At 41.1% G+C, this 24646-nt stretch overlaps 1 protein-coding gene across 1 annotated transcript in view; it reads right to left on the minus strand.

Moving 5' to 3' along the window:
• Positions 1–24646, minus strand: part of ebf2 (EBF transcription factor 2) — a 60958-nt gene that overhangs the window by 26355 nt on the left and 9957 nt on the right. Inside the window, exons 4-6 of the mRNA XM_033972709.2 lie at positions 24293–24348; positions 23413–23486; positions 20594–20662 (exon numbers count right to left, since the gene is read on the minus strand). Coding sequence (XP_033828600.1) covers positions 20594–20662; positions 23413–23486; positions 24293–24348 — 199 coding nt within the window. The remainder of the gene's footprint in view (positions 1–20593; positions 20663–23412; positions 23487–24292; positions 24349–24646) is intronic.

Genomic DNA, 24646 nt, shown 5'->3' on the forward strand with positions numbered 1-24646 from the left:
TCCCTCCTGTCAAACGTTACGACAAGTTCACACATTTGTGTTTTACTCAACATGGGACTGTTGTCTTCAAGTGACCAATTATACACATCCTTTGACCAAAGCACATAAAAAATCACCAGTGTTGTGATTTGTAAAAGTTATTTTTTTCAGTAAACAAAATGTAAATGCATGTAGTTAGTAGAGTCAAGATCTAAATAAAGCCAAGGGTTAACATAAGGTAAAATGATGACTGCATTAACATTGAAAAAATTACTAAGTTTATAATAATGCTAGCAATAATAATAAAATTGGCCTTGCTGGAAGGACAGCAGTAATACAAAGTTTATTAAATTCATATGATGTAGTGATATAAAATAGAAAACTCATATGCCACATAGATGCTAATTAGCAAAAACAATTCCTTAAAGGCACATATATGTATCCAACGGCTGAGTGTTTGGGGAAGTTGGATCAGGATGTTTTGTTTTCCTTGCCTCTCAACAGGGAGGGAGGGGGCAGAGGAGGGCATAAGGGGGCAGTAATAAATACCCCCGACTTGCCCCCCCTCGGCAGACTGGGAGCTAGACTGGTCACCAAGGTCAACACCCGGGGCAGCCCACCTCTGACCCTGCTAATGGGGCACAGAGAAGCCTCCCCAAACCGATACTGCCGCTGTCGCATACCAGCACGGGACCTTTCACACCTGGCACCCTCTCCGGAGCCCCCTGGTATCCCCCCCCCGAATGAAAACACAGGGTATCGGTAGCATGGGCTGCACTTGTTTGTCAGCAGCACAGATCTCCAAACACTCGCATTTCATCCACAGTTATTCATGTCATGACAACATTCTGTACAATCACAGCACATGAGAGATGGGACAGCTGCTACAGACCCGACCAGTACAGAAACAGAACACATCTTCTGCAATTATTGGTGTATTTTTAACATACAATTTCTGGAGCAAGAATGTATACAAAGAATGTAAAAAAATATACAATAATAATAATAATAAAAAATAATAATAATTATTATTGTATTAATATTAAACATTAATTTAAGGGGACAAAATGTTAAGACATCACCCAGTAAATAAATATATATATATATATATATATATATATATATATATATATATATATATATATATATATATATATATATATATATATATATATATATATATATATATATATATATATATATATATATATATATACTAGTTCAAATGTTTTTAAATTATCCATTTTCCAAATTTTCATTTTGGATCTTATATTATTGACTAGTGTATATGTATGAGATCTAGTCTTTCACTATTAATCTAGTAAATGTATTTTTTTTTTTTTATAAAACAACAGTAATTGAAAATATAGAAAGTAATTTTACCCCACGTTTTACCCTATTTTTGCAGCACAATTAAATGAATACTTAAATGTGAGCCAAGGAGTACTTAAAATGATATTACAATTAATGACAAACATAGTACACAGACAAGTATTAGCATTCCATACTTAGTTTGGAATAAAACAAAATAGTCAAAGTAGTAACATTTCTTTGTGTAAACTGTCCTGTGGCCTCGTGGTCCCGAGGCTGTCTCCACTGGCCCCTGAACCTGAGAACTGTGACCAGTCCAACATTTGGCCCTGTGCTGCTGATTTATAGAAGTGGATAGTGTAGTAAAACCTTCAGCCAACTTTCACTGAAGCCAGGATGGCCTCACAAAAAACACTGCACTCTCTCAAAACAACAGCTATTATCACCCTTATAAATCTGGGTATTTTAGGTCCCGTGCTGGGAGACCAGGCCACATGGGACAGGGGATAACCTATACATTTGTTAAGATTTTTAGTTGGCATCACACATTCTGAAAGGATAGGGATACTACTAAAGAGTGGAACAGTTTAATCATATGTCTAAAATACAGTACATCTCCAATTACAACTGTAGCAAGATATGGTCCCATCTCCAACACTTAATACAATACAGTATATATTGTATTAAGTGTTGGAGATGGGACCACATCGTGCTACGATATATTGTGAGATATAATTGCTAAAAGATTATGGGCGTATCGTTAGCAAACTTGCATTTTTTTGGCAACAATGACAGTAAAAATATTTGAAACCACCAATTATTATTATAAATAAGCAAAATCTCATATTTGATCTCATATTTCATATTGTCTTGTGGAAAATGTCTTGTCTCATCCTAAAAGAATTTAAAAGGAATAAACTAAATAGTTAACATTTAGCTAATATATAAGAATTAGTGCTGTTAGCAGGAAATTTGGCAAAGCAGAACAATGCAATGGGACAGTTGAGGTAATCAACAACTGGACTGTCCACACATATATTTTTGGTTGACATTACACAAAGACCTAGAGAGATTTATAGTGCATTTTACTGTGATAAATTTGCCGTTGTTGGCAGGATACCACCAGGACCAAACAGCTCAAACTAACTGCTGGGCTATTTTCTATTTGTAAAACAGACTCGGCAAACACATTCAAGTCTCTCAACAGCAACTTCTATTATCCTCTAGATAAATCTGGATATTTCGGGCCCCATGCACTGAGACGATGAGGCCACAAGGGACGGTGGTGTTCAGCTGCCAACTGGATGGATATGGATGGATATTGGAAGTCAAAAGAACATGAATTCACAACCAGGACGGGGAATAGCGGTCCCTTCAGTGGGTGACCTCTCCCAGCTCGATCGGCGGTCCAGAGGGATAAGCAAGCAGAAATATTCAACTGACTCTAACATAATGTTACCAAGCACAGAATAGATAGTCATAACGGTCCAACCCGGTTTTAAAGTTTTCCATTAAAGTCATGGTAAGTTTTTCTTGCTAAACAATTTTATATCTCAATTTTATATAGTTTTACTTACTTACTTTAACACATATTATACAATGCTGACTTTTTTGAGCCTTTAACCATGTTATATTGTTGCCCTCTCATCAAAAACATATCTGCATTTGTATACTTGTTTCATTAATCAAAGTTGTCTTCTCTGAGCATTCAACCATGCCCCATTTGGATTTTGCTAGGATTGTTGCATCAACAATAAAACTCCAGACTTCTCCTGTGCAGTTTTTAAATTCACAAACTATCACCAGACTCATTCTGCAGTCAAATGGAGTTCACATTGAATGCATAGAAAATTTGAAATATTTATCCCAAAGTGACCAAAAGCATGTTTAAAAGAGAATATAAGTCACAAACATGCATAATATGTGTTCTTTCATCATATTTTGGGATAGATAATTGCAATGTAATGCTAATATGACCAAATTAAATTACCAACGCAAGAAGTCAGTGGGTACCCAAAAACAGGTTATCTAAAGAACTGACTCTTGTCTGATATGCTCTTATCTCCACACTTCATTTTCATTGTACCTGTAAGTACGTTAAAACATATATTTGAGCCAGGATCCTGGTCTGGAGTACCTAGCTGGAGGATAAGCCCACAGAGCACCTATTACATACATGGGGAAAATCAGATCACTTGAAAACCCAGAGATCTTTAAGCTGTGAGTTAGGAGTGCCCTTGAGTTTAAAAAGATATCACTGTTGGCTCAAATATGCCTTTGACATTAAAGAAAAGTGTTGACACTTAATACCAATTTTGATACCACAGGGTAATAAACATATATAAACATATATTTAATACAATGGAATAGAATTTTTTTCTACACAAAATTGTAGCAGTTTATTTAAAACTATCATGTAATCATCTACTAGTTCTGATCAAGACTGTTCCTAAGTTATTCAGTACCAGTTTTGCCCTTTTCATGTGTTTTTCTTTTTCATTATAGCTTGTTACAAATGAGCAGTCTGAAATGGGTGTTGAATCACTAGCTAATGTAGTTTTCTGGAGGCAGGGTTGGGTGAAAATCTATCTATTTAAGTCCTATTCTGCTGACCAAATTTTTGTTGAGTTTAGTTGAGTTGAGTTCCCAACATTTTTATAATCTTTCATCCTTCTTTCAGACATTTCACACAGTAACCTTTCTTTGCCTTATTTCCTTCGCAGCAGGAAAATAAATCCCCTCCTCAACCTCTCCATCTCCTCCTCACCACCACAATTTCACCAGACCAACTGTCAATTCATACAATCTCATTCTTTTGTCTAAGTCAATCCTGGTTGGATTTCTACCAAACAATATGAACAGTTAAACATTCGGAAATCAACTCGCTAACTCGACTCCCTCCTCCATGTGTCACTCAGACTGGAAACAATGGCGGCCTTGCAGGCACCTTTTCAATCAGTCGTCACTAATCATGTATGCAGATAACCCGGGTGTGCCGCGAGCCGAGATGGGTGCCGTGATGCTGAGGAAGAGGAGTGGAGAAAGAAGAGATGTCTTCTTAATTAGCCAGTAATGATAAGATCTGACAAACAACAGCTGTTAGAGAGAGAGAGGAGAGGAACCTGTGAAGCCTATCAGCAGAGGAGGAAGAGAAGGAAGGCTGGGTACAGACACACAGATGAGAGGATGGATGGACTGACAGAGGGAGAGGAGAGATAGGGTATAGGATCAGGACTTACAGAATCAGGCACATCTGCACAACTGGCCTCTCAGCATCATTCATCTGAGATATAAGTCTATGTCATTTTAACATTTTCCAAGATTTCAAGATCAAATGTTAAAACAACTTTCAATATTGTTTTCATTTTTAATAAGAATAATAGCCATTAGTCAAACCAGATATCTGCTACTATGTTTTTAGATGCATAATTCGGCTCTTTGCCCATTGGACATTTTACAAAGTAAAAAATTGCGGGGAAAAAAACATCTCGAATTTGCTTCTAAAATAATGAGCTCCCACAGTTTAGTATATAATGTATTTGAGCAAACTGTTGTTAACTGAACTGAAAAGCAACAAAGCTTTTCTCATCCAGACTAGTCCAGGCCGCTGCACACATAAATATTCCATAATTGAGGTACAATTTCAATCTTGTGAGATAACCCCAGCAGTGAACACAATTTTCAAAATAAATGATACATTATAACAATGCAATGAAGTTATTTTTGTTTTATACTTCTTACAACAGAAGCATAGGCAGACTGGACTGGACTCCTGGGTTCCATAGTGATCGTAAATATCTTCCCCTGTGTTAGAACTCCAGCATCATGCCCCTTCTTACAATTCTGGGCGCATACCTTAAGTCCGATTTTGCAGTATTACACATTCACTTCTCACTCACACTGTTGGAATGAGGTGCCTTTAGTTTCAACTGCCTGGGACAGACTCCAAACCGATCACCACCAATCACACACCTTCAGAAAAGACAACAGCATGCAATGATAGCAGTAAAATTCAAACTGCTAACCTCAGAGATGATGGGCAAACTTTGCTTCTAAGCTAATACTACTTCCAGAAAAAAATGTCTATTTATGACTTGAAATCATCAATACAACTAGTATTAATATTTATACAAATCAAATGACTAAAACCGCTTCTTTGTGCTCTACATGGAATTTGCACTATGTATTCCTCAGAGTGAATAGGGAAACCAGATGCATGTGGAGGCTAGAAGACAGAGGTGAGAGAGGGGAGAGGATGTCCACGGAGCGCTAATTTATTGTCCGTGGCTAACGCAGTGCGAATGTTTGGAGCCAGCGGTGGGATGGGTGGCCGGGGGGGCAGCAGGGGGGCTCCTGTCACAGTGGGCCTGCTGAGAGTCTGTCAGCGTTGGGTCACCTCTGCCCTCCTCCCTGCTCACAGCTCCATCACACCCAAACCAGTCTCATATGTCCAGACCTATGTGAGAGCTAGCCTGCGCAGCTAACCGTTAAATCCATTGGTTACTTTTTATAACTACACTTTATTAAGGCTTAATAAAGTATGAACAAAGATTTTCATTATAAACAAAAACTTTATTAAAGGGTCTATATTACACTATTTTCCGATCTATATTATAGTGTTTGCTCATCAAAAACATACCAGGTGTGTTTTGTTTCATTAACACAGATTTAACTCACAAACCCTGAGTTCTTCTCTCAAACTGAAAATCCTATGTTCCACTGTGTGATGTCATGTGGTAATACAGGAAGTGCTATGCTGTATTTTTAAACTCCATACACCCTCAATAGAATCACTTGGAGAATTTCAGCCTCACTCTAATGAACAGAAGGTAACTAACTAACTTGCAACTAATGCTACATGACATCACATCACTCAAAACTGAGTGAATGAAATGTGTGTGGGTGTGTGTGTGTGTGTGTGTGTGTGTAGGTGGGTGGGTGGGGTGGGTGTGTGTGTGTGTGTGTGTGTGTGTATGTTTGTATGTATGTATGTATATATCTATGCATGATGTATGTATGTGCGTATGTATGTATGATGTATGTATGTGCGTATGTATGTATGATGTATGTTTGTGTGATGAGCGTATAAAAATGTTTAAAGTAAAGGAATTTTTATTCATGTTAATACAAAATGCTTTGGGATTGGTATCAGATCAATATAACACTACTTGTACTACTAATACTACTAGTACTACTTGGAATCGGATCAAAATAAAAACTTGCAGAGAGAAGTAATAGTTATTTCTTGGACAAATACTTTGTACTACTATGATAGTGAAGTAACATTAGACTTGAGTGCAATTTTTGGCTTCCACGCCTGCATGTAGAATACCAGAGACATAACATGTCTTTGATTGTGATGCAAAAACTTTTTCAAATTCTATACGGCAGAGTTTGGGAACATTTTGTCAACATTTCTGCATTAAAACCATATGGTGTCCGTGACAACCAATTAATATAGAAAAAAACGTATACTGTACATGCCCATACTGCATGCTCTTGTCATTATTTTAGACTGGAAGCACTCATGTCGGTGGGGGTCCATAGTTAGATGTACCTAACAGAAAAGTATGTAGCCCAAACTTTGGTAGTTTTGGCTTCCTTTAGGCTTGGAGTTGCTACAAAGAACCTGTCTCAGGGTAATTGTGGCAGTTTTACACCAGATGCTCTTCCACTTGAAACTGACTAGTCAGGAGGCAAATGTGTATGAAATTCTGCCACCCCATAATAAATGTATGTATTTAAGGGACAAGATCTGAACTGGCTACCCGCTCCAAATGTTCTCCATATCTGTCACTGTAACCCAATGATAATGACTTAACTCGGGTCTTTTTAATGGACCATGTGGTTTTGGCGACAAGTTCACACATTGGAGGAAGAAATTTGACTATGTTTTGGGTGCCAAATTGCAATACTTGACTGTCTGTTTTGTTTATGCCAAAGGTACAGTATGTAACTGTCTGGATGCCGTATGTCTTGAGCATGATTTCAAGAAAATAGTAAGTTAAGACCATACACCAGAACATTCTGCATGCAAAGGAACAACATTTTCATGGAAACGAGTGTGGGGGCTTCCTCCAGGCCCAATAAGAGTCAGGTTTGTGGAGATGCAAGCCCATTCAGAGCAAAAAAAGTTACAAACTGTACTTAAGTAACATTTTTAGGTATCTGTACTTTAGTATATTTTAAAGTGGATACTTTAAAGTTTAATTTACTCCGACTGAGAGCATGTATCTGTACTTTCTACTCCAGTTCTTTCTGAACAGGAATGAAAAGTAAAATGATTTCTTTTATTGCCATTTGAGACCTGCTGAAAAGGTAGGGGGGTTTATTTTTATCAACTTCATAATTTGAGTAAACAAAAATTTACAAATAAAAACAATCAAAGCACAAAGCAAAATTCAGCAAAATTGCTACATTTGAAGCTTTATTGTAGATCTCATAATCAGCACAAAATACTTTCACTTTTTACTATTTAAGTACATTTTAAAACAGATACTTTAATACTTTTACTTAAGTAGATATTTTCATGTGATAGTTTTACTTATTTTTATGTATTTTATGTGGGTTTTTTGCTCCAGTATCTGTACTTTTACCTAATTAACAGAACTGAGTGCTTCTTCCACATGCTTAAAGGCTTCTGTAACATGATCTAATCTGAACACAAATAAAACTGCAGATTTCAGATTCCAGAAGAGTGGCTAAACAAACAACCAGGGTTTCCCAAAGGCAGCAGGGGCCCGGTTAAGTCATTAGTGGAATCTCCAACCTCTCCACACACACACACAGGTCTGAGCAGGGCCAAAGCTAACACAGCCTGATCAGTACAGCCAGCAGAGCACAGGGGCCCCACACTCCATCTGTGACTAAGGGCCCTCACATCAGCCTAATGGGCCTTGTGATCCCCCAGCGGCCTGGGCACAGGCCTGGTTGCAGAGGGGGGCTCATTAGCAGGAGACAAATGTGAGGGGCCACAGCAGTGAACCAGGGACCACTCACGGCTAATGGCACTTAGCTTGATAGCCTTAGCCTCATTCAAATGTGTAAACCTGAAGTAGACAGCTTCTGGTTTGAGGGTCTTACATTCAGACAATCTTTAAATGTGTACTATGTAACTTCTCTGGTGGGAGGAGGATCTGTTTCCTGCTTGTGTCATGAAAATGTTATTGCTTTGTGTGGAATGTTCCACAATATGATATTTGATTAATGATCTTTCTTTTATTAATTTACAGGAGTTTACATTGAATACAATATTTGGTTTTGTAAAGTCACGTGTTTGTGTTTAAATCAAAAAGGATGAATTCACCGTTCTATAACACCACTGTCATAGCAGTTACATCACTGGTATTATGATATTTTAATACAGTGTTTCAGTGTACTTGGACAGTTCTTTAGTTAGAGGGTCCAGTTCTTGTTCAGAACTACCGTATAAATGATGTAGTACAATTCTAGGCCTGGTTTAGCCTGAGATTAGACCTGGAATAGTTTTAATATAGAGCTGGTTTAGATTTGGTGGGACTTGGAAAACCAAATCTTTTCTTTGGTGGTACTTCATCAAACATTTGAGAGCCACTGTTGTAATAAAACTTTATCTGAATGGTAATGTCAACTACAAATACATTTGAACCATTAACAAGTGAGCTCATTTTGTACAGGTGAGCTCATTTTGTGCTGTTAAACAACTCCCTCTCAAACAATATTAAACTCACAAGCTATAATTAGTATTAGCCATTTTTTTCAGTTAGGTGCTCTCAAATTTTGAAACACCTAAACATTCTTAAAAACTTATCAGGCTGTGTTTGGAAATGTGTGCATTCTGTCACTATAGTAACTGCTGAACAATCCTCCCTTGGCACGATGTCAGAGCAAAGTATCAATAGACTTTTACCAACAAATCAAAACCACACTGACAGTCCTACCTGAAATTTTAGGTTCAGTCTCTTTTTGACTTTTCTGTTTTATTGATATTAAAAGTGAGTGCATGAGTGAGCTCCCTGTCAGTCAGTGGGACGTGTCCAGGCCGTTGCGCTGGTGGGACAGTGGACAGTCCCTGCGGCCCCTGTCAGAACTCTCAGAAAGACAGGGCCTGGGGGTGTGGAGTGGATGGAGTGGAGTCTTGGGGATGGGGCCAAGCTCCAGTGCAGCGACTGGACCAGTGAGCAGCCTGGCACCGCAGGGATGCCTGGTCCCATGGGGGCCCCTGGCAGAGTGACATGCAGACAGACAGAGAAAGGGAGCCAGAGAGAGCGAGAGAGAGAGGGGCCGCTACAGTACGTCCAGAATATCAAGCATTCTGACAGGTCCAGTACACATTCAGAAGTGAGAATGAAACCAAGGACCAGAGAGGGGCTGACAGGAGCCATGAGGGGCCCCGGAGCCACTGTGTGCTCTGTCACCTCTGAGCTGCACCTCACACTCATGATGTCAGGGCCTGAACTGTGAAAATGTCCAGAGAAGTAAACGGAAGAGACAAGACGCAAACAGCTACAGTGTGTGCTGGGCCAAGAGCTCTAGTGTTCTTATAACTAAAAGTATTGCTTGTTTTGGAGAATGTACGGTGTGATCCTGATTTTCTAAGTTCACCCATAACAAATATCCAAATGTTAAACCAAGGTTTCATTATCTCCAGCCACACCACAAAGAGGGCACAAAAGCTCTGTGTTCTCAGTCAAATTTTGTTTCAGCTTTGTTTGAGATTTTGTGGGGAAAAAGATTTGTCTCCATATGTTTAATGCCATACTGCTGAACATTCCAGCCAAAGCAATAAAATCTCCATGGAGACAAATTGGTGGTGACGCTCCATCAGAAAAGTTACATAGTTTAACTTTAAAGCTCCAGTATGTAACTTTTTTTTTTACTAAAATAAAAGCTTTTTTTTCATAGTAGTGTTTATTGCACTGAAAATTTTAGAAAAACACGCTCCTTACTGTGAGTGGGCCAGCAACTCCACAAACCTGTCTCTTATTTGGCCTCTTCCTGTTTTTTCTGTGGAAATGTTGTTTCTTTGGCTATAATATTACACAGTATGGCATAAAATGTATCTGTCTTTATGGAAAATGTTCTGAAGCATGGTTTTATCTTTCTGTTTCCATGGAATCATGCAGTTGACTTTACAGCCCCAGAACGTTACACTATCACTTATATTTACATATTTCTTTTTTGTTCTTACACAAATAGAGGACTGAAACAACTAATCCACCAAATCACAGCAAATCAAGGATTTCTTGTTAACTCATTTAGAATTGGAAAAGATATATACTCAAAAGCTGTGCTGAAAGAAGAGCTTTAAGACACAAATAAAGCACAAGTTACATCAAAATGTCAGAAATATGGTAGTACTGTTTTGGATGGAAAAATCTATATTGTAAGTAAACTCTATCAATTATGTCTAGCAGCTGCAATACTTGTAGTTAATGAAACTTATGAATCAGAAAAAAACTAAAACCAAATACATGTTATTGACATGTCCCTGGCTGATTGAGACAGGAAGGGCATCTGGTGAAAATATACCAGATTTCTCACAGTTAAATCCTCAAAATAAACTCATCGGCACATCTCATCTACCTGCTTTGGTCGGTTCCACAACAATGACAATGACGTCCCAGCTTTCTAAATCTATAATGTGCTGCTATATGCAAATGTCCCTGTGAGGCTGCCGTAGTGTCACTCACACCATCTGTTCCCTGTCCACCCGCCTGACCACATCATGTTACACACAGTTAGCGCTTAGCATGGTTAGCATTCTGCAGAAGGATACATTCTGTTCCATACTCACAGAGTCGAAGGTTGAATTCCGCTGTTTCCCAGAAGCATTCTCTCATGTTAGGCTATCACTAAGCTCCCGGACTATATTTTCACAAAACAACCATCAATTCAATGACTGTTTTGGTTTGTAGATTTTTGTGGCGGTGCCAGAGAAAGCCGTGAGCAATCATGGAATAATTTTATAAGACATTGTATTATTTTGCAATTACTTTGGGAATTTTTATTTTTTTTATTTTTTTATAACGAATTATTTCTGAGTTCTGAGTTCCAATCAAAAAATCATATGCATTTCAGAACATGATTGTATAAGTCTAAAATACAGAGTTAGCAGCTTTTAGACCTAAGACCCCATGGAGACACAGGGAGGGCATTTGACACACAGGGACATTTCGGAACATGACTGCAAAGGTCTAAACCAGGGGTGTCAAACACATTTTCATTGAGGGCCACATCAGCATCATCAGCAAAATGGTTGCTCTCAAAGGGCCAGATGTAAAATAAATAACTACTTTTTAAACTTGTTAATTAACTATTTCTGTGTTCATTACTTATTCAAGTTACAAATGTTGTATACGCATTTGCCTAGATGTAAAAATATGGCTATGTAACTGTGCCATATGACATTTTAAGACCATCATCTTTTTAATTTACCCTGTTGAGGGCCACATAAAATGATGTGGAGGGCCACATTTGGCCCGTGGGCCTTGAGTTTGACACATGTGGTCTAAACTAACTCTAAAGAGTTAGCACCTATTACACAGAATAAGACATATTAGATATAGTTGGAATGCCTAAATAATTTTCTATTCTGTATTTTAGATCATTCAGAATTTGACTTTGATTCAATTTAAATCTTTCTATTTAAAAAAATAAAATAAATGTGGGGCTAAATTGTGATAAATCCCCTTCTTTTTCATGTAGCTACATTAGAATATACAATTAAAAATATCTATGTCCATGGAAAGTCAATATTCAGCATTCAGCCAAGTCAATAACATCTCATAACATGGAGACAAACAATTGGACCATTAACCACAAAAGTTATATATTGCGATTACTTGTGTAAAATAGATCTAAGTGCAGTATTTTGACCCCCATCAGCAATAGCTATTCTGGTCAATTTCCAATAAGGCAGTCTATTTAAGAAACCATTTATTTTCACATCTTCACTAACATTGGTGAAATGCATTGATCTGGACCTCCTAAGCCACACCTGGTTCCACACCAACGTGATCTTGAGGTGGTCGATGCATAACAGCACAGATTAATAGCAGATGGTTTTCTATAGCCACCTGCGAGTAGAACCATCAACTACCATCATACCAATTCAAAAAACTCATATATTTATGTATGAAGTACTAAATGAAGTAGTGAAATATATAATGTAGGACATGTGTTTAACATGGCTCCACTGTTTGTATTGTTGTGCTTGAGTGCTCCAGGATATCGACAATATTGGGGAAACTGGTATTGATTATTCCTCAGGTCTGGGAGCGGGGGCTTGTTAAAAAAGACCCTTCCTAGAAACACAATCAATTAGACAGATAGAAGCGGCCATTTATCAACTCAGGCCCCGCCCCTTCCTGTACCAGCTGTTGATACTAAAACCATTAGGAATCTAGATATTCATTTGAGCAGGTATTGATATTGAAAGAGGACATTCATAGGACAGAAATGAACCTATCCTGAATAGCTTTAGAATGATCTTGAGCTGTATCAGAACAACTATAAAACCACATAGACCAGTATGCGTCTATCTTTTGTAATTATCATTGTGGTATCAGAATTAGTATTGAGTATCAAGTCTATTCCTTAGTATCAAAATCGAGTTTGATATTTTAATATTGTGACAACATTATTCTTACTTTCATTTTCACAATAGCGTTTTTATTGTTGTGACAACATTTGGACACAAGCTATTGATCCCATTCCAACATGGCCGACGCACGACATCTGCCTGCACTGTAAACCAGTAGAGGGCCCATAAACCCGGGGCCCAGTGCTGGCCCTCGAACATTATATTCCCACAGAGGTCAAAGGTTACTAGCTAATAATCCAGCTATTAACAGATCTCTGTGTTATTGGTACAAAGGCCAGTTTAGTATTGTATTGTTTTTGAATTTTTGTTTCCTTTTTCACCAGTTTTTATCTTGTTCTGTAGAGTGTCCTTGGGTCTTTTGAAAGGCATTTATAAAAAATAAATAAATAAATAAAATATTATTATTACTATTATATGTTTTTCAAAGAAATAAGACACCTGTTGCTGAATAAATGCAAGAGAGATTATTTTTAATGCCATATTGTGGAACATCCCAGGCAAAGCAATAACATCTCCATGGAGACAAGCAGGTGGCAGACCCTCAGTCATAAGAGTTACATAGTGCTTTTTAATGCCTGGATTGCTTATTTGCTGTTAAAGGCCCTGTATTCAATTGTTTCACCATGTATTTGAGCAAAATGTGTGTAATGTCTGCATTATTTATAAAGCCTTTTTTTTGGTACGATCATCAGGAAGTGTCTGTTAACATGCTTTGTGTTGGTTGTTGTTAGCTACTGCTACAGCAAAACTCCGCTCTGGTCTCTGACAATTGTGGAAAAGTGCTTATAAACTCATCATGGAGAGTGGTTGCTCAGAATGCATACGGTAAGAGAGGAATAACTTTGGACCACTGCAAAGCATTTAAAATGAACAAATTCTGTTTTTTCATGTTTTAAAGATCAGGTACAGCACCTTTAAGATAAAATGTCAACAATCTTAACTGTTATATTTTGTTACATGTTGCTTGTAAATGTACTTGAGTATTTATTTTGACTGCCTAAGCCCAGCACAAGATAACTCCAGTCATTAAAGTGAGAGCAGAAGTCACCTTAGCTCTCCTCTAAACTACTCGATGCCCCCCCCTTCTCTCTTCCGCCCCGCTGCCCTCCAAACTCTGCAGAGCAGTCCCTTTTGTCCTGCCCCTGGATCAGCCGTGATGTGGCCCTCAGCTTTCACTGCAGGAACCGGATTAGACCCACCAAACAGAGGGAGAGGGGAGGGGGGGTAAGTGAAACAATATGGAGAGAAGATTAGAAAAGTGGGGGTTTGGGCGGGGGGCCGCTTGGGGAATTGCTAAGTCCCTGCTGCTTGGGTATGGGTGCTCTAATGACACCCACTAATTATGGTCAAATTAGATGCAGCCACACAAGGGGAGGGGTATTGGTGTTAGGTTCATGGGACCTTCAGACAGTTTGCTTATGACAAAAAAGTTGGGCTACGATTTACAGTTTAAACATGTGTATTTTTAGTGGCAAATTTGTCACTAAAACATGCATTGTATCAGAAAATTTGGAATTAACAGTATTTCAGCTGCATCTCGGAGGTTTTGCATGTTAAGGCAAAAGCAGACTAACTTTAACCAGGCTTGAATTTTTTTTTTTTTTATAAAAGTAAAAAAAGAATGAATAAATAAATAACTAAATATAAATATAAATATATATATATATATATACATACACACACACACACACATACTCCTATATGCACCTACAAACATGAATAATTGAGGAGCAAGCAGGGACCAGGGAGAGGTCATAGAGGAGGTCATTCACTACCCCACTTATTAGATATGCATACATACAGATATACAAACATATGGCTTATATGGAATCATGTTTGAGTATGTTCAGCAGAAGAAGCATTAGAGCAGAAGAAAAAATCTTTTTTAATGTTTTTGAATGAAGATTTACATTTGACTAATAAAAGTCATGAATCACTGAACACATTACAGTTTAAACTGAAGTGTTAGCAAGTTTGATAAGATTTCAGGATATTCTGTTGAGGACATTATTCTACCGTAAAATATCTAAATTCTCTAAATGTAAACAAAAAACAACATTTCTGAACTTTCACTTGAAATTACTCTCCTCTTGCTCCTCTTGCTCAATCTATAAGAAACTGCAAATATTTTATATGTTTTTCTTCATTAAACAGACATAATATGAATGATTCTGACATGTAGGAGCACCACTTAATGAAATCACAAAGTGGAATTGAGCATTTGGAGTTAGCAAGAAAGCTGAAATTAAGACCTGAAGTGGGTTCAAAGTGCATATATGGCTTATTTTGGTGGGATAACAATGGTGGTAAATATTATGTTTTCACTGCAAGCGTCAATATGTTCAGAAAAGCTTAAAAAAATAAAAAAATATGGGAAGGCAGCAATATTTATTTACCGGTATGTATTTATTTATTGCAAAATCTTATGCATATAATAATGTTACCTCTGTTTTAATATGAGTAGTCATGCACTTCAGAAATCTCCAATTCAGTCAGTACAAAACAAAAGCTATGTAATGTATGCGATTATTAACACTTCATATTATATAGAGTTTGTACAGTATAGCCCAGTGCATGTGAGGTGAGACTAGAGGTCAATGCAGTCTCGCTCCTATTGGCTTACTGCAAACAAACCATACTCCTATTGGCTTATCGCAAATGAACTGCTGCTAATAGAGCGCTCCCTCTGGACTTGGGGATTAGCAGAAGTGTTAGCCGGATATGGCCTGTGCAATTAGATTGTACGCAGGTCATACATCCCCAAATCAATGACCCTCCTCTGGCTTCGGATTCAGGAATAACACTCCTCACATAGCCCAGGCTGTGTTCAGGTGAAGAACCAGGATTCAAATGAGAAACACAGTTGTTTGGATGGACTTGGGCAAAAATTATCTGAAAAACTACAAAGAATTACGAAGGAAATGTACTGTGTTGTTTGAGGGGGCGTCTAGAGCTTTGTGGAGGTTCTGAGTATATGTTATTAGGCCTGAGCCCATACAGGGTGTAGGGCCTATTGCTTCCACAATGATGAGTGCACTCATCATTGCAGTCTGTTTTCACAAAGTTGCTCGTGAAGCGCGCAACTTCATGTGCCCCATCGCCCCCTGCCCTGACTCCAGTATCCTAGCGACCCATGCCGTAGGCAGGCGAAGCCCATTGACTCAATGTTGACAAATGCAGCGTGAAGCGCACATGTTCCCAAACACACTCCTGGCGTTGAGCCCTATCCAAGCACCCATGCCGCAGGCATGGGCCATATTTATTACCTCTAAAATGAATGGAAATCAATGGGAGGTCAATGGGTGACCCCCACGCCATGGCGAATGATGGGCACGTCAGCCATTGACCCCACTGTGACGTGGGGAAAGTCAAGAGCTTTCAAAAAACGTATAATATGTCATTGTAATGTTATCGGATATATTGTTTTTGCTAAAATTATTATTATTTTTGTTTGTTTATTTATTAGAACCGACCTCCTAAAGGGCAGAGGGCCTATTGCTTCCGCAACGAGTGCATGGCTAAAGCCCATTGACTCAATGTTGACAAAGGTAGCGCAAAGCGCTTATGTCCCCAAACACACTCCTGGCATCGAGCTCTACCCAAGCACCCATACCGCAGGCATGGGCCGTATTTATTACTGCTAAAATGAATGGAAATCAATGGGAGGCCATAATAATAATTTTTGTTTAGCATCACTTGATGAACATGTGTACCAAATTCCGTGGCTCTACGGCAAAGTTGACATCTCCCATTGACGTAATGTATTTTGGCTTTTGCAGGGGGCACTGTCGTGCCATTTTTTTATTATGCAACATATAAAAAAATAAATTTTTCAGCAGACCTGAATTTTGGGCAAAATTTGGTGAGTTTTTGAATATGTTCAGGGGGTCAAATTCCTGCTCAAAGAGCAGAAGAAGAAGAAAAAATGAATTAATTAAAGCCACAAGCGGCATCGAACGGCCCTTGCAGGTTGGATGAGCAGTGAAAGGTCTTCACTCCTACAACGATTTGTACAGTTGACAGATTTGAACTTCTTTTTTTGCTATGGATAAGACCTGGGCGACTGAGGGTCTACACAGACATCTTTGAAAAGCAAAACTAAACCAGGGCTAAACTGGCACTAAACAGGACTAAACCAGGACTGAAGCAGGATTAAAACAAGACTAAACCAACACCAAACAAGCACTAAACCAGAATTTACTGGCATTAAGCAAGCACCAAACCAGGAGCAAACCAGGACTAAACCAGGACCAAAGCAGGAATGAACAAAGACCAAACCAGTACTAAACCAGGGCTAAAATATGTCTAAACTAGAACTAAACCAGGACCAAAGCAGGGCTAAAGAAAATGAATGATAATGACTATAGTGTAGCGCTTTGAGAGGCTTTGAAAAGCGCATTACAAGTGTAAGCCATTATTATTATTTATTATTAAAGCAAGACCAAATCGGCAATAAACCAGGACTAAACTGGCAATAAACCAGGACTAAAGCAGGACTAAACCAGGGCCATAGCAGAACCAAAACAGGACTAAACAAGGACTAAACTGTGACTAAACTAGTACTGAGCTGGGACTGTTTATTACATTATATCTCTGTGTCTTCTGGTACAGCTCCCTATAAGGCAATAGCTGTGGATATATCAGGCAACACCAATAGATGATTATATAAGTCTGAACCAGGACTACACCAAGTCTCAACTCTGGATCTAAGATTGAACCAGGACTAAACCAGGTCTATCTAGGTCTAACAACCAAGTCCAAACTCGCCCAAAATAGCAACTTTCCTTTCCCCTCCCTTTATATGAAAACCATTTTGAAGAGTGCTCCTCAGAGACATTCTGTCAGCGAGCAGCCAGCCTGAACGAAACAGAGACTGAAAAGGCCTTGTGACGCACTATACAGTATGCGAACCTCAAATCACCCACAGAAGCAGAAGATCAGGGGGTGAGGGGGTAGGGGACATTGCAGTATTTATCACTATGTTTAATGGGATCCAGAGAGCAAAGAGTGGACAAATCCCCAGGACGTGCAAGTCCTCGGCGCGCTACATTACTGCGCCGTAACTGTCTGTCAGCGCGGCAGTTAGCACATGCCAGGGACTGCATGTGAGGGGCCACATGTGAATGGGGCCGCACAGGAGGGAACGTGGCTAGCAGGTGTGAAGCTAATGGAAGGCTAATCAACGCTAAGCTGCTAAAATATATGGAACAGGCAGAGGATTAATCAAAAAAGTTGAAAATAGCATTCTGGAAACAAAACCGGTTAACATTTTGAGTGGACTGCCCTATAATTTTGTGCTAGAACTCTAAGACTCAAACTATGAAATTTGGAAATAGGAAATTGAAAAGTGGAAGTAAAATGCACGTATGAACTACACGAACCAAAACATTTACAAGAGTGCCTTTACTACAGTAAGAATACTACTCAAGCAGACGTAAAAGTATGTTGCTTTCTTTAAAAAGTAGACTTTCTTTAAAAAGTTACTCAAGTAAATAAAATTGAGCAAATGTAGTACCTCTGGCACTATATAACCTCTCTGGTGGAGGGTAAAGCCAGATATGCTTTTTCCATGTGTTTTTATTGCTCAAAGATACATGCAATCTTATTTTGAGCGGGGTTGCCTCTTCTCAGATCTGACCAGTAACTTGGCCTGATGGTTTAAGTTTAATGCTGTACTGTGGAACATTCCAGGCAAAGCCATAACATCAGGGAGACAAACAGGTGGCAGATCCTCCACAAGAAAAGTTACATAGTGCACCTTTGAGTGACATGAACTCCCATCATCCATCCATTTTCTTCCGCTTATCCGGAGCCGGGTCGCAGGGGCAGCAGTCTAAGCAGGGACTCCCAAACTTCCCTCACCCCAGACACGTCCTCCAGCTCCTCCGGTGGGATCCCAAGGCGTTACCAGGCCAGCCGAGAGACATAGTCCCTCCAGCGTGTCCTGGGTCTTCCCCGGGGCCTCCTCCCGGTGGGACATGCCCAGAACACCTCCCTAAGGAGGCGTCCAGGAGGCATCCTGAGCAGATGCCCGAGCCACCTCAGCTGGCTCCTCTCAACATGTAGGAGCAGCGGCTCTACTTCGAGCTCCTCCTGTGTGACTGAGCTCCTCGCCCTATCCCTAAGGGTGCGCCCAGCCACTCTGCGGAGGAAATCCATTTCTGCCACTTGTATCCGCGATCTTGTCCTTTCGGTCATTACCCAGAGCTCATGACCATAGGTGAGGGTAGGAACGTAGATTGACCGGTAAATCGAGAGCTTCGTCTTCCGGCTCAGCTTCTTCTTCACCACAACGGACCGATATAGCGACCGCATCACTGCAGACGCTGCACCGATCCACCTGTCAGTCTGACGCTCCATCCTTCCCTCACTTGTGAACAAGGCCCCGAGATACTTAAACTCCTCCACTTGGGGCAGAGACTCACCACCCACCCGGATGACATGAACTTTTTAATTATTATTCTCAATTACTCTAACGTGATAGTGAATAAAGTTTTAATACTTTGGGAGTGGATAGATTTTCTAGTTTTTAACCTTGATGCCCTTCCTGTTGCAACCAACCACATTTATTGTTAGTAGAAAGAAGTGGTAGATGAAGTGTACTGCTCAGGGACACAAAGATAGAATGAGCTAGGATGAGATTTAAACTGACAACTGGAGCGCTACACCTACTCCATCGCTGCTTTGGAACAGTTAAAATTAGCAAAACATTTGCAATAACAAGATAATTAGCACTTAGCCACTTTTGCTATGCTTGGATTTGATCTGCATATCAAACTACATTTTCAAGGTCTCACACATCAGATTTTTCATGGAAATTATGACAAAATATCAAACCTGAGAAAAAAAATCTACAGCCTACATGATGAGACCAAACGAGTGAAGGCTTGGACATGATAAATGCCCTGAACGTGCTAGCCCTCACACAGCACCATTAAAGCGGGATCACAATCTGTCAGCACAACGCTTAGCACATGTGAGTGCCGGACCACAGGCAGGAGCAGACAGGCGCAGACAGGACTTGACAGGAACAGGTAGAAGCAGACAGGACCTGACAGGAGCAGGTAGAAGCAAACAGGAGCAGGTAGAATCAGAGAGGAGCAGACAGGAGCCGGTAAAAGCAGACAGGAGCAGGCAGGAGCTGGCAGGAGCAGATAGGAGCAGGTAGAAGCAGACAGGATTAGGTAGGAGCAGACAGGAGGTGACAGGAACAGGCAGGAGTAGGTAAAAGCAGACAGGAGCAGGTAGGAGCAGACTGGCGCAGACAGGAGCAGGTAGAAGCAGACAGGAGTTGGCAGGAGCAGACAGGAGCAGGCAGGAGGACAGAGCAGGAGAGGAGGGCAGGTGTAACTCATATACAGCAGAGGCAATGCTTTATCATGGCACTTATGAGGAAAGTTACTCCTGAAGGGGGGCAAGTATGGCTCTTTCTTTCTCTACCAAGTTAGATTTCATAGTAAATTTCATGGCACTAAACCAGGTTCAAACTGGGACTAAAGCAGTAGTGAAAGAGGAGAAATGCAGGACTACAACATGACCATAAAATTCAACATCCTGTATACTATATGGGTTCCGGTACAGGTGTGTGTGTCTGCATGCTGATTGGCTGGTACAAATGTGCGCGCTGATCGTACAGGTGTGTGTGCATGCTGATTGGCCAGTACAGGAGTGTACGTGCTGATTGGCTGGAACAAGCCCTGCTCGGGGGCAGGCTCTTACCTGTCAATGATGACCGGGTCAGAGGGCGTCTCATTGCGGTTGCCACAGCTCTTCTTCTCACAACAGCGGCTGAGAACAGACGCACACAAAGACAGAGAAAAGTCAACAGAAGGGGCAGCCACCACATGCTCCGGGCCCTGGAGTCGATCCGCACCCGGCCCCACACCCGGCCCCCACAAAGGAGGCCCCTGTGAGGGGAGGGGCCACACAAAAGAGGAGTGCAGGAAGAAAAGGTACAACAACACTCGAACAAACAGAGAGAGCCCATTGAGGGAGAAAAGCCGCCCGGCAATCTGTCACATTGATTTCCAAATCAAACCAGCCCCTCCCCACATACCCCCACCCTCCCATTAACACACACAGCCCCATTCGTCAGCACTCCTGTCCCCTCGGCTGCATAACAAAAGTGCCCCCTCCCCAAGCCATCTGCCGTGCCTGCCCAGTGCTGGGCCTGTGCGGAGCATCCCTGCCCCTGTCCTCTGCGCCCCTACCCCCGCCACACAGCCCAGTCCCCAGCTGTGCCCTCTGCCTGGCTCTGTGTTATTAGCCAGCTGTGAGTCCCGCTCAGGCATCTGCCGCACCCACGCACAATGGTGAGGGAGCCAGCCCCCAGAGTCTACCCCAGGATAACCCCTTAGAGCCCAGGTCACTGCTCTCACTAAACCCTTCTGCCCCATCACCCTTTCACCGCTTGGATTTTGGCTTGTAGGTAATGTTTTAGGTAGACTAGACTGTAATGAAAGCTGTCCTTTCCATTAGAGCCATCTTTCAAAGTTACTGGAACAACTATCAGGAGCTGTCCCTTCTCCAGATTGTGAGCAAGCACCAAAGCTTGGAGAATCCTGTTGCACATTTTATGACAAATGGAGAAGATGAGGTAACTCCACACAGAACTTGGGCACTTTTACAGGAGAAAGAAATGGCGAAAATATTCAACTATTGGTTCCACTTTTAAATGCATAAATTTGATATACCGTTATTCTATACACCTGGCCATGGGACCAACCACTGCTTGCACAGGTCAGAGCTGAGGTCAAACCCCCAACTATCCTTTAATAAGATGACAATATGACAACCTGAGCCTATCCTCCTGAACACATTTATAGCAGCTCTAACAGAGTTTTTATACAATAAAGCAAAATTTGTCTTGTGCCAGTACAGATATGTTGTAAAAGCAGTTTTGGGGGCAAAATGAAACCACTACGTGCTGTCTGCTGATTATAAAACAGTTCTGCCAGGATCCAGTTAGCAAACCTGTCACAAATTTTTTTTGAAAAAAGATCCAAGATGGGGCCACGTACGGTCACCCTGGTGATTTGGTTCAGGATCTCCACAGGGCTGTGTACTTTCTCCCCTGCTCTTCCCCCTGTACACTAACTGCTGCACCTCCAGCCACTACTCCGTCAAACTGGTTAAGTTTGCGGATGACACCACCCTCATTGGACTCATCTCGGACGGCGATGAGTCTGCCTACAGGAGGGAGGTGGACCGGCTGGTGTCCTGGTGTCAGGAAAGTCACAGCCTTCCTGCCTCCCCTCACCCTGACGGACTGCCCCATCACCACTGTGGACTCTTTCCGCTTCCTGGGCACCTGCATCACCCAGGATCTCAAGTGGGAGCCGACCATCAGCTCCCTCATCAAGAAAGCCCAGCACAGGATGTTTTACCTGCGGCAGCTGAGGAAACGCAAGCTGTCGGTCCAGATGATGGTGCAGTTTTACACGGCCATCATTGAGTCCATCCTCACCTCCTCCATCACTGTGTGGTTCGCTGGGGCCACTGCCAGGGACAGACAGAGACTGCAGCGCATTGTGTGCTCTGTTGAGAAGGTGATTGGCTGCAGCCTTCCATCACTACAGGACCTGTACCTCTCCAGGACTCGGGGGTGAGCAGGCCGTATAGCAGCTGACACTTCTAACCCTGGACATGGACTATTTGAGCCACTTCCCTCTGGCAGGAGGCTACTGTCCATTGGGACCAAAACCTCTCGTCATAAGAACAGTTTCTTCCCCTCTGGCGTTTGTCTCATGAACACTTTATAACATCTGCACAAAACTGGATACTTTATAATACCAGTCACTTTAATAAGTCATGTTTGCACTGTTGTTCTGATGCTGCTGTTGTATATATTTTCTACCTTAAAGTATTTTATTTGATTTTTTTAAGCATATCTTTTTTAACTTTGTGCATGCCCTTATTTGTATTCGTATTTATTCAGTGTGTTTTATGTTGCACTTTATCACCGAAGTAAGTTCCTAGTTTGTGAACTGTGTTCACAAACGATGGCAATAAAAGGATTCTGATTCTGAAATCCCAAACCTTAACCAAAGTACTTGTTCCTAAACCTGACACAGGCCTGATTTTGAAAAAGCATATGGTCAAACATAACCATCTGCTAAAGCTTAGCCATCATTGCAAAGTGGTTGATGTTGCATAACTGGGTTATGATTGGGATTAAACATTATATTGTATTTTTAATGTCCGCAAACCATGAAGTAGTTGTGGTTAGCTTAAATTTACTTTTGTTTGAAAACTCTGCTCTGACCTCTTATGAATTAATCGTGCTGAATAATTAGGATGCTCAGAATGCATAAGCTAAGTGAGGACCACTGCATATCAGTTAAAAGGAACTACTTCTGTTTCTTTTCACATTTTTAAGTCGGTAAAAATCAGGTCTAATCAGTAGTTCAGTTTATACAAGCACATAAACTGTAATTGTTTAAACACTAGAGCTTAAGAGTTTAGAGCTTTATGCAGTAAACCAAAGACAGATTAGTTGGATGATAATAATCTTCATATTCCTTCTTGTCTCCACTGACCTGCACATTACTTCGTGAGTGAGCAGCACACGGCACATCTCCGGATTCTTGTTCTGTCCCTCGTATGAGATGGGCTGAAGAGAGAAGAGGAAGAGGAGGAGGGTGAGATCAGCGGATTAGAGGAAGAACCGAGGAGGAGAGAGGGACCAGTGAAACAAAGAAGGAATAGAAGAGACGTAGAAGAGAAGCAGAGGAGTTGCTGAGGAGAGAGGAAGAGGAGGGTGAGACCAGGGGAATACAGGAGTGGGGGAGGTGCTGAGGAGAGAGGAAGAGGAGGAGAGTGAGACCAGGGAAATGGAGGAGGAGCAAAGGAGTTGTAGAAGAGAAGCAGAGGAGGTGCTGAGGGGAGAGAAGGAAGAGGAGGGTGAGACCAGGGAAACAAAGGAAGAAGAAGAGGAGAAGAGTGAGACCAGCGGAACAGAGAAGGAGCAGAGGAGGTGCTGAGGAAGAGAGTGACACCAAGGAAACAGAGGAGGAGCAGAGGAGGTGCTGAGGAGAAAGGAAGTGGAGGAGCGTGAGACCAGGGGAACAGAGGAAGAGCAGAGGAGGTCCTGAGGAGGAGAGTGACAGCAGGAGAACAGAGAAAGAGCAGAGGAAGAGGAGGAGAGTGAGACTAGGGGAGGGTTGTGAATGGAATAGAGGGAGATAGGGTGTAGAGAAGGAGCATTGGTGTAGAGGAGGGACTGAACTGGAGAAGAGGGGGAGAAAAGGAGGTACAGAGGAGGAAGAGCAGGAACAGAGGACGAGCAGCTAGGGTTAGAGGAAGTACAGAGGAAGAGCAATCGAGCAGAGGAGGAGTAGTGGTTTAGAGGAGGAACAGAAGAGGTATAGCGCGGGAGGAGAGGAGGTGTAGAGGGGGAGGAGGTGTAGTAGCACACACCTGTTTGGTGACAGAGTCTATGAGGCGTGCATACAGGTCCTGCTCTGTCCTCACACCTGAGAACAGAAAAGTGTGTTGGGTTTGATTCCCTGATATGGAGTTAAAATGAGAAGAGCATTTGTACTAGTGCTGTAGCCCTTCAGTCCCTTAGTTGATTAATCAGTCGATGGTAACTTATTCGATTATCCTCTTAGTTGGCTAATCTTTTTATTTAGATTAGAAGGAAAAGTGAGTGAGTTAGCTGAAGATTTCTTGGTAGTTTTTTCTGCATAAATAATAGATTTTGCATGAACTCCTGTGCAGGTGTAGTATTGTTAGTGCAGTTTGGGTCAGATACTAAATAATCCTTGTGAT

The sequence above is a fragment of the Periophthalmus magnuspinnatus genome, chromosome 9, assembly GCF_009829125.3.
Source record: "Periophthalmus magnuspinnatus isolate fPerMag1 chromosome 9, fPerMag1.2.pri, whole genome shotgun sequence".
Taxonomy (NCBI): Eukaryota; Metazoa; Chordata; class Actinopteri; order Gobiiformes; family Gobiidae; genus Periophthalmus; species Periophthalmus magnuspinnatus.